Here is a 15,393-nt window from a genome sequence, read left to right as displayed (position 1 = left end):
ATGACGACACGGGCTGTGATTGGCTGAACCGGCGCGGCGAAAGACCTCCGTGATATTTGGCGCCATTTGTCGAAAACAATCCAACTACACTAAAACGTACATTATTAGGGAATATGGGATTTCATCTTTAGATTCAAATGCAATTCTGATTTTAAAGATTACATTTCCACGTAAGGTAGGTTTGGGGGTCGGTTATTATCACATGTTATGGTTGTTTTTCGCCGGTTTGGAATGTATATCGTTGTTTGGGAAGTGTGGAGATAGGCTTTGTGTTTTCGTAAATTCGTTGCTGTACTAATATTTTATCCACTGTTCACTGTATATTTAGAGTATGTGTCAACGTATCCGTCAAGGAAGGAAAATAACCGGCGAGTGTCTGTAATGTTTATGGATATTGTACAAACATATAGTTGACAGGTAAACATTTAATAAACGCGATTATGGAGACGTCATTCATTCAGACTTTAACTGTAACTGTTATATACAAGTGTACATGTCGTAAATATGTATAAACAAGCTTTGAATGTGAGAATGTGTCTTTGTTGTGTGTGCTTGTGTTTAAACTCTTTTAAAATCCTTGGTTTTGTCTGTTAAATCTATATAAATCTATAGTTTGGGGTTGAAACGATGGCTGGGGCCGTGGCTATGGCGGCTGTCATAGAGGATTTTGAAGGTCAGGTATGTGTCACAAAAAATCTGTAATGCTGATTTGTTAAAGTACTGATTTTCTATTCAAAAACATTGATTTGCAGCAGTTTACATTATTGCTCTGTTTCTCCAGCCGTGTAAGAAGTTGAGGAAGGATGGTGATGCACCATCTGTCAAAACTATTACTAACTACTTTATGCCCAAGCCGGTGGAGAAACCATTCTCACCACCACGGACTAACAACATTATGGACTACTTTAAAAGAACCTCGCCTGCACAAGAATTAAAAAGCTGCTCCGTAGTAGCTAAAGAAAAGTCCCCACAACCTTCAGAGCAAGCAAGTCGTGAAATCCCTGGGAAAACTATAAGAGGACAGGGGCAGAAGCGAACCAGGAAGGCCAAAGAAAACAAGAAGTCCAAAGAGGAGGATGCACAGGGGGTCACGGATGATGTTGTCTTGATAGAAAGTCCCAGTGAATCATCTGTAAAGGAAAGCAATACTGCTGTCCTTTCAGCTCAAACCTGTCATGATGCCTCCTCTGATAAAGAATCTGACATAAGGAAAAATGCCACCGAGGCTGATCCAGATATCCTGATGATTAAGAATTCTGCAGAAAGTTCTGAACAAAAACCCTCATTAAAACAAAGCAGGAGGAAAGACTGTGCAAATAGAAAATCTGATGTGAGGAGAAACCGAAAGGCAAAAGGTGGCTGTGAAGAGACTAAGGAATGTGAAGCTGATGCACAAGAGCCTGTATGTGACACTACATTGGAGGAAAGTACAGAAAAGAAAAGCGGCACCGTCACTATCTCATTCAAAGACTTCGTGCAGAATCAAAGTCAAGAGCGGGAAGAGAGCAATGTGATTCCCAAGACTGACACTGCTGGTACATCAAGTGAAGGCAACCCCTGTAATGATCAGAGTGGATCTGCAGTCGGTCCTTTACAGGTGTCACCACGAACTCTTACGATTCAAGCTGAGGTGCATCCCATTTCCCCTGATCATCTTGAGTCTGTCAAAGTTGCCAAGGAATTAAAATTCGCATCTATTTTTAGTAGGAAAAAAAAAAGTAAGTCAAAAGAAGACAAGAGTTTGTCAGATCCTGTTCCGGAGATTAAACCAGATGTATTGCCTGACCGCAAAAGGAAATCTAACGTTGTTCTTCTTGAGGAAGATCTGGAACTTGATGTGGTGGAGTCCAGCTCAATTCCTAAAAGCACTGAGGACGAGAGAAAGCAGTTTCTCAATGCCTTTAAGCGGCCTAGTTTTGATGGTTTTAAAAGCAAAACCAACAAGGGTCAGAGCAAGCAGAACCAAGTTCAAGAGAAAGTCCCAGAGGCAGCAGACAATCAACATGAAAAATCTCTTGAGAGCAAAACTGAAGAAAAATCTATTGAGAACAAAACTGAAGTGACCAGCTCGGAGCAGCATGATGAGCAGAAGAGCTGTCCAGGTGATAAAAAGAAGCGAGTTAGGAAATTTGGGAAAAAGGGGCAAGCTAAGAAAGCTGAAGATGCACAAGCTGCAACTCCGAAACCTGAAGAACCTCCAACAGAAGTCGACAAAGACAGTAGCCCAGCTGATAATGACAACAGTGAAAAGGCTGTCATAGAGCTGAGGAGGTCGACCAGAGAGCTTTCACGTAGACAGTCAGCCGCTGTGCTTAATACTGCACCACAGAAGAAAGAGAGGCAAGAGGACACAAAGAAAGATGATGAGAACCAAAATACACCGTCTCCCTCTCTGGCCTCTACCCCAAAATCTCAAAGGCCCAAAAGAGGCATGTATAAAGCTGAAATGTTCTGCCCACCAGACATGAAAGGCAGCCCTATCAGGTGAGAGTCACTTTTTTAATTTCTTACTTTAATATTTTTTTGTGAAGTACATGAGACAATAAATTATACATTTTATTTGATAGGATGAGAATCACCAGAGTATTTCCATCCTCTGCTACAAAAGCTAGTGATTTTGAAATATCAAGTCCTCTCTCAACACAGGTAACTAACATTTATGATTGTTGTATGTAACGTTTTCTTAAATATAGTCTGTGGGTGTTTATATAAATATTGTGTTTTTATATAATTATTTTATAAGCAATATGTGTGATCTAAATCAAATAATTATATTTTAGTAAAACAAAATTGTTATTAGTAGTTGTTTTAAGATTACTCACAAAAGCTCTTCTTTGTTAGGAATTAAATGCAGTTAAAAAAAGAAAACAAGCTAGAAAGCTGGTGCAGAAAGCCAAAGCTCTTCAACAAAGTAAAAAGGACACTAAGGAAAAAGACACTGTACGACGCTCTACAAGAAGAAAAGAGTCCATCATAAATTACTGTGAAGATGCGGTAAGATAGTGGGTGTGTTAAAAGTGAATTTGTGTAAATGTTCTATCCTTGCAGGAACTGCTTCTAAAATTACTCACGTTTTTAATAAATCAAGTTATTTTATTTGTATAATTTATAGAATATCTTCTTTTTAGGATTCTGTAGTGTTTTTGGAGGAAAGGAAAAGCACTCCAGTCACCTCACAGGAAAATGATAAAAGCCAGAAGAAGCGTCGTAGTTTGAATGAAGTTTTGGGTAAAAATACATCTCAAAATAAAACATCTAAGACTCCTGGAGGTACGTTACACTGACGCAAATAGTTAAAATTAAGTCACCACCTTAATATTATTTTTATTAATTAATGCATTTTATTTTTGTGCCAGCATGAAAATTGCATTGAAGTCATTAAAAAATACATTGTCTACATCTTTTTCAGCTTCTAAAAATGTGGCTCCTCTGTTCGGTGAGAAAAAAGCTCAGAGACTGTCGGCTGTCATCTCCATTTTTGACGACAGCAGGTATTACACCAGTAGTAACAGACAGTAATTGAATTGGCAAGTACTCTTTATTTCTTTTACTTTCTCGTCAGTGTTAAATTTTAATAAATGCCTGTCCCTCCAAACTCAACCCTGTCAGTCGAGAGGCATCAGAGAACTCGCAAGATGATGAACAGTTCAGAGCAAAGAGAGAGTTTCTGAAGAGTGGCCTTCCGGAGTCCTTCAAAAAGCAGATTGCAAAGACAGCAGCCAGCCGAGAGGCTTACAGTCAAGCCTGTGCTTCCTTCCAGACAGTGGTTCATGTCCAGCAGAGGGCTGCGGGTAAGCTGACAGGCGTTCTCTAGATTGTGTTCTCTAATTGTGTGTATTTGAGACTAATGTGCTCATTTCTTTCCATGTCAGATTGTTCTGTTTGGTACCTCCAGTGGCCCACAAATCCCTTCCTGAGTTGTTTGAAGGAGTCCTATAATTTACCTTCTGTACCTCTGTTGTCTTTGGAAAAGTTTTTGGGTTATGCTACAGTTGCTGCGAAGAGAGCCGGTTGCCATGAGGTTGGTAATCTTTTGGTGAAAATTGTTATATTTATGTGTTTTGCGTTTTTTATTCAGTATTTCGGTGTTTGTTAATATACATTATCATACAAAAGTTTGGGGTCAGTAAAACATTTTTTTCTGCTGTCCTGTAGCTCAAATAGTAGAGCATGGCGCTAGCAACGCCAAGGTCATGGGTTCGATTCCCAGGGAAAGCAAGAGCTGATAAAATTTAAAAAAAGAAAACTGTAACTTGAATGCAATGTAAGTCGCTTTGGATAAAAGCGTCTGCTAAATGCATAAATGTAAATTGTAAATGTTCTGAGTGAAATTAATACTTTTATTCAGTGAGGATGCATTCAATTGATCAAAAAGTTTTTTATTATTTAGATGTCCTGTTGTCGAAGATCTGAGTTTTCTGCGCCAATCAGGCTGCGTCTTTTGGAGGAGATGAGAATCTCCAATCCCTCTTTCCCTCATCAAAGCTTTTTTACGTGGTTTGTCAAGAGACGTGAGGACTACATCCTCCAGGCCTCTGTCTCAGGTGACCTGAAAAATACAATTTGTTTTTGCTTACAGTAAGATATTATTCTTAAGCAGAAATGCATTCATAATCAGAAGTGTATCCCCAAATAATTGACAGATTGTTTCATATTTCCTTAATTTATATGATTATCTGTAGAACCTGAAGGTGAGTCTAAGGTGTCCTGCCCTGCTGGATTGTCTGATGGCGTCGGAAGGAAACGGAAGCGTGTGGATGAAGGAGAGACGACAGGCAAAGTGGGTAAAAAACCAAAGTGCAATCGCACAGAAGGGGATGTCATAATGATTGAAGAAAGTCCACCATCAGGAGGTCAGGCAGCACAGAATGTCTCCGACACGATGCCGTCTGGCAGAAGACGAAGAGGTCGATCACTAAGGCAAAAGCAGAAAGAAGAGCCCAAGCCAGCAGAGTTGATCTCACCTGTGGGAACCCAGAATGATTCCCCTGTCCCAGAAAATTCAAGCACAGAAGGTGAAAATTGAATTATGTTTTTAGGCAATCTTTTTTCTGCCCTGAAAAGTTTTCTTCTAAAAGACTGCTTGAACTTTACAGTATTTCATGAGCATTAGTTGTACAGCAAGCAGTGAATAAGAGTATAAAAGTGTGGGGTTTATCTTATTCTCATCAAGGCTACATTTATTTGTTGGAAATAACAGTAAAATCTATTGTTACAAAGTATTATTTAAATAAAATATGACACTTTTACAAGTTTTCTATTTGAATATATTCTAAAAAGTATTTTATTGCTATGATAGCAAAGCTGAATTTTCAGCAGTCATTTCTCCAGTTTTCAGTGTCACATTATCCTTCAGAGATCAGCCTAATATGATGGTTTGATGCTTAAGAAATATTACTTATCAATTTTGAAAACCGTTGTGCTGCTTAAAAGAACAGTGTTTATTTGAAAGATTTTTTTGTAACATTATCCCCCGGTTTCACAGACAAGGCTTAAGCCTAATCCTAGACTAAAATGTAAGTCTGAGCTGTTTCAACTGAAAGAAACTCGCTCTGACTGATCTTAAAATATATCAGCGGCTTTGTTTTGTCTCAAGATGCACACCAATAATGTTTTTTTTCTAAGTATATTAATAAAACATATTTAAATGTCCTAACTATGGCCTAATCCTGGCTTAGTCTAAGCCCTGTCTGTGAAACCAGGCCTATAAAAGTCTTTACTGTCACTCTTGATCAAATTAATGCATCCTTGCTGAAAAAAATAATAATTTATTTAAAAGAAAATCTTGCCAACCCCAAATTTTTGAACGGTAGTGTATTTATAACACTGCTGGTAGTTGTTCTTCGTCTGTTATTTCTTATGAATTGAACCTAAGGTGTTATGAAATATTTGCATGTTTCTTAAACTTGTTGGCACTTTTTTTTTTTTTTTTGTAATGTGGTTGTTCATGTTTTCATTTCTAGATCGAGTGAAAGAAGATGTGCTTTGGACAGAGAAGTATCAGCCGCAGCACTCCAGTGAAGTAATTGGGAATATGGAGTCTGTCCGGAGGCTACACAGGTTCAATTCAAGCACAGAAGGTGAAAATTGAATTATGTTTTTAGGCAATCTTTTTTCTGCCCTGAAAAGTTTTCTTCTAAAAGACTGCTTGAACTTTACAGTATTTCATGAGCATTAGTTGTACAGCAAGCAGTGAATAAGAGTATAAAAGTGTGGGGTTTATCTTATTCTCATCAAGGCTACATTTATTTGTTGGAAATAACAGTAAAATCTATTGTTACAAAGTATTATTTAAATAAAATATGACACTTTTACAAGTTTTCTATTTGAATATATTCTAAAAAGTATTTTATTGCTATGATAGCAAAGCTGAATTTTCAGCAGTCATTTCTCCAGTTTTCAGTGTCACATTATCCTTCAGAGATCAGCCTAATATGATGGTTTGATGCTTAAGAAATATTACTTATCAATTTTGAAAACCGTTGTGCTGCTTAAAAGAACAGTGTTTATTTGAAAGATTTTTTTGTAACATTATCCCCCGGTTTCACAGACAAGGCTTAAGCCTAATCCTAGACTAAAATGTAAGTCTGAGCTGTTTCAACTGAAAGAAACTCGCTCTGACTGATCTTAAAATATATCAGCGGCTTTGTTTTGTCTCAAGATGCACACCAATAATGTTTTTTTTCTAAGTATATTAATAAAACATATTTAAATGTCCTAACTATGGCCTAATCCTGGCTTAGTCTAAGCCCTGTCTGTGAAACCAGGCCTATAAAAGTCTTTACTGTCACTCTTGATCAAATTAATGCATCCTTGCTGAAAAAAATAATAATTTATTTAAAAGAAAATCTTGCCAACCCCAAATTTTTGAACGGTAGTGTATTTATAACACTGCTGGTAGTTGTTCTTCGTCTGTTATTTCTTATGAATTGAACCTAAGGTGTTATGAAATATTTGCATGTTTCTTAAACTTGTTGGCACTTTTTTTTTTTTTTTTGTAATGTGGTTGTTCATGTTTTCATTTCTAGATCGAGTGAAAGAAGATGTGCTTTGGACAGAGAAGTATCAGCCGCAGCACTCCAGTGAAGTAATTGGGAATATGGAGTCTGTCCGGAGGCTACACAGGTTATTATGCTCTCTAGTTTGAACAAAGATGGTGAAAGATCCCATCCACTTATTGACATGTCAGTAATGAATATTCTTTTTTTCTTCTGTTAAATTTCTTCATATTTCATTATGTTCATTACTGTTAGCTGGCTGAAAGAGTGGAAACTGAGAGCTGACCGGGAAGAGAAGAGGAAACAGCAGGAAAAGAAGCAAGAGGAGGACAGTAATGGTATGTAAAGATGTTAAATGGCACAGTACTAGCTGTTTTCCTTGCCATATTTAAAAATCACTGTCTCAACATTATTCCTATCCAGACTCCTGGCTCATAGGTGAAGGCCTGGATGAGACAGAAGATCATTTGTGTAACACGCTTCTTATCACTGGACCCACTGGAGTGGGCAAGACTGCTGCAGTCTATGCCTGTGCACAAGAACTCGGATTCAAGGTGTGGTTCATTTTTCAATTTTCTTTACTATTTTGGAATTGTCTGTCATTCAAAAAAGGAAAGTGTTTCTACCAACCCTGTTGGTTTTCTCTCTCAAGGTATTTGAGGTGAACTCCTCGTCTCAAAGGAGTGGTCGTCAGATCTTATCCCAGCTGAAGGAAGCCACTCAGTCCCACCAGGTGGACATCCAGGGTGTCAACGCTCAAAAACCATCCTACTTCAGCAATTATAGCAACAACAGCACCACCACCAAACCCGGCAACTCTCCCAGTATGAATGTTTTCTTCCTTTGTGATAACAATAAAATGTATACTCTGCATGACTTTTTGCTTGAGTTCTCAGTGTCTCTTCCAATTACAGGGAAGTTGAATTCCCCCAGAAAGGTTGTATCATCGCCCAGGAAGCCTCCTCAGTCCCCTCGAAGTGCTTCATCCAGAAGAGGAGGCTTGTTTCCGACATCTCTGGCCAATTTCTTTAAAGCAGGTGGAAGGCCCACTGGCAAAGAAGCAAACAGTCAAGACAAGAAAACACAGCCTGGTAATAAATCAGAATCCAGTAATCAAAGTCAAGTGTTTCCAAACACAAATATTGAATTGATATTGACATGTATTGTGAGCCATATTTACAAGTTGTTTTTATGCTTCATGTTTGAGATATTTCTATGGCATTTCTTGTTTTCCTCTACATGCTAATTTAGTGCTCAAGCAACATTTCCTATTATTATCACTATTATTATCAATGTTCAAAACAGTTGATGCTTAATATTTTGTGGGAACTGGTACTTTTTTCCTGTATCCAGTGATGAATAGAAGTTCAAAAGAACAGCTGTTAATGTGATGTTTTTAGTTTATTTTAATTTTATTTAGGTAATGTTTTCAAGCTTCATCTTTGAGACCTTTATACGGCATTTCTTGTTTTCTTTTAGTCTTAAAAGCTTGTCCGAAAAAGTCTGCCAAAGTAAAAGAGGCTGACAGCAAAGAGTGCCCCGGGGGAACATCAGTGGGCACCAAGATCTCCACTGAAGACCAGGACAAGAGGACTGCCACATCCCTCATCTTATTTGAGGAGGTGGACATCATTTTTGATGATGACGCTGGATTTCTGGCTGCAATAAAACACTTCATGACTACAACCAAGAGACCAGTTATCCTAACAACCAGTGGTGAGTAAAGTTGGCAGTGAACAGAAAGTTTGTGAAATGTGAGTTAGTCATCATGGGACTTGTTTTATGCAGATCCAATCTTTGGTGCTGCTTTTGATGGATACTTTGAGGAAATCCATTTCAAATCTCCTTCAGTGGTAAGCTTAATTTCTTTTCTCCTTTGCTAAATTATTTTTTCTCTTGTGTTGTGTCTTGTTTGTGATTGTCGATAATTTTGACTTTTCCAGGAGGATGTGTCTAGTTACCTCCAGCTGCTATGTCTAGCAGAAAACATGAGAACAGACTCTAAGGATCTGTCCTGTCTGCTGGACTGGAACAGGTGTGATATTCGTCAAAGCCTCCTGCACCTGCAGTTTTGGGCCTGCAGTGGTGGTGGACAGCAGGTGCATCGGCCTTTGCCTTCCTCAGGTAAAGATATTACTCTGAAAAAGTACACTTAGAACTCTTGGCTGTATATCGTAATATGTGAATATGATCATCAAAAACAACTTGTTTCAATCTGTAGAGCTCAAAGGGGACGTCAAGAGTGACATTCACCATCAGTCCGTCAAATTTCAGGATGTAAATGAGGATAAAATACCACCCTGCCACATTGCATGCACAGAAAGTTTGCTGGGGATCCGAAATATGCAAACAAAAAATATTCCAGATTTGCTCCTAAAGGTGAGTGTTTATCTCCCTAATGTAAAAGCCACTAATGTTAATATATATATTTTTTTAAGGTATTAATAGTTTTGTTCAGCAAGAATTCATTAAATCAAACATGACCGTAAAGAAGTTTGTGTTAAAGATTTCTGTTTAAGCTAAATAAATAAATGCTATTGTTTTGAACTTGAGAACTATCAAAGAATTCTGGGGATTTGTATATATATTCATATATATATATATATATATATATATATATATATATATATATAATGTGTGTGTGTGCGCACAATATTTTGTCTAAATGAAAATAAAAACTAAAAACAATCATTTTAAAATGTTCATTTTCATATTTGCTTAACCTGACGTTTTTAAAGATTAATTGAGTGCTAGATGATTGCTAAGGTAATCCACATGTGTAAATAGGAGAAATGAGCATGTGCCATGTAATATCCAACACATGATGATTTAAAAAAAAAAAGAAGTAATATTGATGGAAGGATTTGTTCCTGATCAATCTATTCATATCTTACAGCATGGGTCTTCAGTAGTAGACAGCATTAAGTGCTGGGATCTTCTCTCAGAGGTCCATAGAAGGGGAGTGAATCTTCTCTACTCGAATATGGAGAGTCTGCTTCCTCTGCCAACTCATCTTTTACCACAGTCCACACTCAAATCACAATCAACACCAAATCCACAGTCCCATCCTGAGCAAGTACCTCAGACGGTGAGGTTGGAAGTTTTGGAAGAGGCCTCTGATGACGGTAGTCCCCTTAAAGTGTCCTCTAGAATGAGGGGGCGGAAAAAGATGGGCATTGGCAATAAAGAGGTTTTCCAGTCTGATTCAGAGTCGGAGGACGACTTCCTCTCACTACCAAAAACCAACCAAGATCCTGCTCAAAGCACTAATGTAGATCCAGCCAATGTGTCCCTGAATGTGTCCAAAGCTGCGCCGGTAAAACCAAGGCGTGTTGTGTTATCCGAAGCTGAAAGGAAGAAGAGCAAGCCAGTGATGCAGTGCCTAAGCAGTTTAGCAGAGTATATGGACCACATGTCCTTCCTGGACTCCTCACTGCACTATCAGCCGCTGCAAACGGAGGGTTCCTGCAGACCACAAGTCCTTGGCTGGACTGGTGCAGAGGTCAAGAGTGGGATGACCGATGACATTCGGTTAGAGTGTGTCAGCCGAGTGAATGGTGCTAATGTTGATGAAATCCTTGCTGCATTGGGGCATTTGAGTTTTAGGAAGTGCAAGGCTGTAGTCTCTGAAGCCTGGGACAGAGCACAGCAACTGCAGGAGGAGATCAGACGAGATGCAGAAGAGGAGCTCACCCTCCCTGTGGCTCCACACAAAGATGGCTTTAGCCTCACTCCAATTACACCTTGTGACCCAAGGTGAGAATTTAGCTCCCCAAGTTTTTTGCTATTATTTATACTCCACAATTCAATTCAATTTTCACTTTATTGTTGGAATTTCTTCCAAAAATTGTCTCGCATCACATAGTGTTTACTGTTTAACAATATTCCAAGACTGGGTCATGCAGCTAAATACTACGACTTTTGCATCAATTATGTCCTAATTTCCTGCTTATAAATAGTAAGGTAGTTATTAAGTTTATGTATTGGGTAGGATTAGAGATGTAGAATATGGTCATAAGATAAGCAACTAATTAATAGTGAGAATTGGTCCCTATACTAAAGTGTTTATGTATGTGAATGTATGTATACTATTTATGTATATGTGTATGTATGTACATTTAGTACAATGTAGTAAATAAATGGTGTATATTTTAATATTCAATATTATATAAAAAAATATATATATTAAGATACTGAAAATACCTGAACATTTTTGAATGATGCAAACAAATATTTGAATTGGAATTTTTAAGCAGTTCATTTAAATTTGCTATTTTAAATAACATAAAGCATTTTTTATACTAATGTTTAAATCAGACATGCTATTAAAATGTCTTAATGGTCTTAAACCTACAAGTTCAAGGCAAGGATCACAAAACTAGTGTCATGACATTCTTTATAAACCTAAAAAGTGCTTTAAATACCATTTTATTTTGTCACCAGCACAATCGTTGTAGATAAACAAAACAAATATTCAGTTATATCTCCCAGCCTTAGTTTCATTGTTTTAGATTACACTGACCTTTCTTTGTCCTATGAGGCGGTTTATACACAACATATTGTTATATAAAAAGTAATCTCGTGCTAATTTTGTTTTGTATAGGGTGATGGAGAGGAGAAGTGAGGTGATGAAGTCGGTGCTCCTCTCCAGATCAGCTGGAACGCTTGGAAACCAGGCAGCAGCAGCTCTAGACTACCTCCCCTCTCTACGTGCCATCTGTAGGTCAGAGAAACTGAAGGAGCAGGGAAAGATTAAACGCAGGTGAGAGTTCAGCAGACACATTCATAGCCTGTCTGCAGCACACTCAGGTTACAGAATTACACATTTAGTTACAGTTAGCACAATCCTGATTTATTGGCATCATTTGTTTTCACTAGGTGGTGCACCAGTGATAGGTCTAGACTACCTCTCTATATTAATGTATTAATATGTATTAGGGATGCACCAAATGTTTGGCAAATTATTTGGCCGAAAATGGCAAAGAATAAGTGAAAAGACTGAACAAATTGTACTGAACAATACAGTGAGAGGCTCACACTCTTTGTAATGCAGCAAACATGTCGGCAGTGTGGAAGCATTTAAAACTTTCAGAGAAAGATGCAAAAATCATTACCAACACCAACAGTGAGAGACAGCCATGCACTACCAGTTCAGTAGTGCGTGGCATGTCTTCGATGAGAATAATAATGATAATAATAATTACAATAGCCCTATTACTTTTATTATAACATTCTCACATAGTGTTCAAATTGAGATCTGTAATATATTCTGGTTTAAAAGAAGTCTCTTCTGCTCAGCAAGGCTGCATTTATTTGTACAGTAAAAAGTACAAAAACAGTAATATCGTGAAGTATTATTACAATTTTAAATAAATGTTTTGTAGTGAAAATATGGTAAAATATAATTGATTGCTGTGATCAAAACTGAATTTTCAGCATCATTAGTCTAGTCTTCATTGTCACATCAGGACATTTTAGAAATCATTCTAATATGCTGATTTACTGCTCCAGTGTCCAGTCCAGTTTTCCTTCTTTTTTTATCTTTAGCCAATCACATGCCTGATTCAAGAAGGGGGTCTCAAAAATGGGCAAAAATTGTTTCATTTTATTAACTTAATTTTAAGTTAAAAAAAAATTGTTGGTATATATCTGCTAGAATGTTAAAAATGTTCAGTGTATTTTTAAATTGTTGTTTTGTAATTGATTTTTTCTTTTGAAAATCATAACAACTTTTGCTATTTAAAGGGTTACTCCACCCCAAAATTGGCTCTTGCTGTTTTGAGGGCTGCTTTGTCTCCTGATCTGAATGCTTCATCTCTGGTCTTTAGCAGCCCATGAACCTCTGCTGTCATCCATGGCTTCTGGTTTGCACGTGTGGTGATGGTCTTGGTGACTGCCATATCGTCAGTGCACTTTTTGATGTAAGCAGTCACAGTTTCAGTGTACTCATGCAGGTCTGTGTGGTTGTTGTAGGTGGCTGCCTCTTTAAACATGTTCCCGTCTGTGCACTGAAAGCAGTCCTGTAGTGTTGAGGTAGCATCATTTGGCCAAATCGTGATGAGTTTTTGAACCGGTTTGAGAAGTGGTCTGTATGCTGGGATTAGCATAACAGAGATGTGGTCAGAGTACCCGAGGTGGGGGCGGGGTACAGCCTTGTAAGCTTTGTAAGTTATTTGTTTGTTGTTCACTGATGGCGCTATACAGTTCACGAAGTGCGTCTTTAGCGTTTGCACACGGGGAATGTAAACCGTGACCATAACAATGGCCGTGAACTCCCGCGGCAGATAGAACGGTCGACACTTCACAAACATAAACTCCACCAGCGATGAACAGTGTTTTGATAATACCGCAGCATTGTTCTACATTTGTTTATGCTTTGATTTGAACGAAAACAGCATATCCGTGTGGCGCAGCTGACACAGAACAGCATATGCAGTTTGCGTCCAGTGGATATTCTCCAAAATGCAACTACGCTGACACAGAGGAGACGAATTGTTGAATAAAGTCTTTTTTTTTCTTTGCATACAAAAAGTATTCTCATCGCTTCATAACATTACGGTTGAACCACTGATGGTAGGTGGAATATTCTGACAATGCTTTTTATACCTTTATGGACCTTGACAGTGTAATTTACTATGCAGTCAATTGGACTCTCACAAGCCTCCCAGTTTTCATCCAAAATATCTTAAATTGTGTTCCGAAGACGAACGGAGCTTTTACGGGTTTGGAACGACATGGGGGTAAGTGATTAATGACAAACTTTTCATTTTGGGGTGGAGTAACCCTTTCATTTATCCAATGGTGAAAAAAATTGGAAAAATGCAAAAAAGCATATTAGGGATGCACCGAAATGAAACTTGTTGGCAGAGGCCGAACATAATTAAACACTGTTTAATTTTGTTTAGCCTCTGCTAAGAAGTTTCATTTCGGTGCATCCCAAATATGTATGATCAAGCTGTTCCTGCATCTGAAAATGGGCATTAGGACTTTATCAGCCAAGAGGTGTGGAAACTGTGGCTAGCAAAATTAATTTAATCATTTTACTTTGAGATATCTTTTGGTTCAAATAGTCTGGTGTACTCTCTTGACTACCTTATGAGCCTGAAATGTTCATAAAAGTTTAAAAAACAAGAATTTCTCTGTAGTGTTCTCATAACTGCTGGGTGTCTCTAATCTTCAACACACCCTAGTTTGTGAATAGACTCTGTCTTTTGTTACGCTCCCAAAGTGAGATCACTTCCAGTTATTCAGATGCCGCATATCTGAACAGTGACAAGGGAAACTCCCTTTCCACATTATGCATATTTCACTAGTTAAGACTGCACACGCTATATTTACATTAGATAAATAAGTCACATGAAAACATATGTCAGTAATACTTACTGTCTGGTGAAATATTGTATTTGATGCCTACAATGGTAACAACAGCCTTTCTTTTAAATTTGCGTCTCAAATATAATGAGCTCAGCACCTGATGCATGCATGTTTTTTTTCTTCTTTTGCTGTGCTGTCAAAGAAGTGTGAAAATGCAACTTGGCCATAGTTCATGGGTCTAAAAAAAGCAAAACGCTGTGGAGAGGACAGGATGTGGCTTTTGCAAAGCTCAAATATGTCACAAATTAACCAACTATTTTTAATTTTTATTCATGTCGGTATGAGTATTTAGCATTTTGTCACCATTTGTTTTGTTTTAAATGATCATATTCACTTGCTTTGTAGTGCCAAAACTTAATTTAAAGATTCAGTTTAACATAAAATAATCATAATGTTGTGTGTTTGTGTCCCCCCCACTCTTCTACAGGTTCTTGCACTATTTGGACGGTATACACTTCACTCTTCCTAAAAGCACAGTGGAGTTCCTGGCTTCCGAGTTCCCTTAAATTACACACACAGCTTTAGGCAGCCACTTAATGCATTTGTACAGTAATATATACTCAGAAGGAGTGTGGTTTTATGTTGTTATGTGGATAGCCCATTATGAAGATTGTTTGTTTTGTACTGCCATGCATTTTCCAAAATGTTTTATCAAGTAATAAATTTGGATTTGCTATTTGCCAGCAAAAATGTTTTTCTCAAAATATGTATGTAAATTGCAAGAGCACTAGTGAACATGGTGCTATTTGAATTTTTGTACGGTTTGTGTATGATTTTTTTTTTTTCCTAACGCATGCATTTAATCACCTTTATATGATGTGAGAAGTCAGAACTTGCATTGTTTTAACGTGAAACCTGGAGTCGTGACACACACTTTTCACTTCCACATCTTCTGAATGGGATGGTTTTAGTCCACTTGAATCTGGGAAGATAACTGTATACCTGTAAAACCAGTAAATGCAACATTTTGTGCTGTATGCAGTTTCAGTGTGACTGGAGTATATTTAATAGGTTGCAAAAA

At 37.7% G+C, this 15,393-nt stretch overlaps 1 protein-coding gene across 2 annotated transcripts; it reads left to right on the top strand.

The window, feature by feature from the left end:
* Positions 1-31: 31 nt before the first annotated feature.
* On the top strand, positions 32-15,358 carry LOC306862606 (ATPase family AAA domain-containing protein 5-like). 2 transcript variants are annotated; one of them, XM_079405498.1, is made up of 24 exons: positions 32-175; positions 613-678; positions 782-2,484; positions 2,568-2,646; positions 2,842-2,994; positions 3,129-3,270; positions 3,410-3,491; positions 3,610-3,791; positions 3,873-4,021; positions 4,391-4,544; positions 4,683-5,015; positions 5,964-6,080; positions 7,029-7,125; positions 7,254-7,336; positions 7,422-7,552; positions 7,651-7,822; positions 7,913-8,089; positions 8,478-8,714; positions 8,787-8,851; positions 8,942-9,122; positions 9,220-9,377; positions 9,895-10,754; positions 11,602-11,760; positions 14,800-15,358. In XM_079405498.1, exons 2-24 carry the CDS (start codon positions 628-630, stop codon positions 14,876-14,878), a joined length of 5,544 nt encoding a protein of 1,847 aa, XP_079261624.1. In that variant the 5' UTR covers positions 32-175; positions 613-627; the 3' UTR covers positions 14,879-15,358. The 2 variants fall into 2 exon arrangements, with proteins under 2 accessions (XP_079261624.1, XP_079261625.1); XM_079405499.1 differs by lacking the exon at positions 7,029-7,125 and having other exon boundaries at positions 5,964-6,060.
* Positions 15,359-15,393: the final 35 nt, after the last annotated feature.

This window comes from Barbus barbus (assembly GCF_936440315.1).
Source record: "Barbus barbus genome assembly, chromosome: 4".
Lineage (NCBI taxonomy): Eukaryota > Metazoa > Chordata > Actinopteri > Cypriniformes > Cyprinidae > Barbus > Barbus barbus.
This window is presented reverse-complemented; position numbering and strand designations above follow the sequence as displayed.

Coding starts and splice junctions, on each gene's coding strand:
- LOC306862606 (XM_079405498.1), top strand. CDS start 628: ATGGCTGGGGCCGTGGCTATGGCGGCTGTCATAGAGGATTTTGAAGGT. Junction 5,016..5,963: donor AGAAAATTCAAGCACAGAAG/GTGAAAATTGAA, acceptor TTTCATTTCTAG/ATCGAGTGAAAGAAGATGTG. Junction 9,123..9,219: donor TCGGCCTTTGCCTTCCTCAG/GTAAAGATATTA, acceptor TTCAATCTGTAG/AGCTCAAAGGGGACGTCAAG.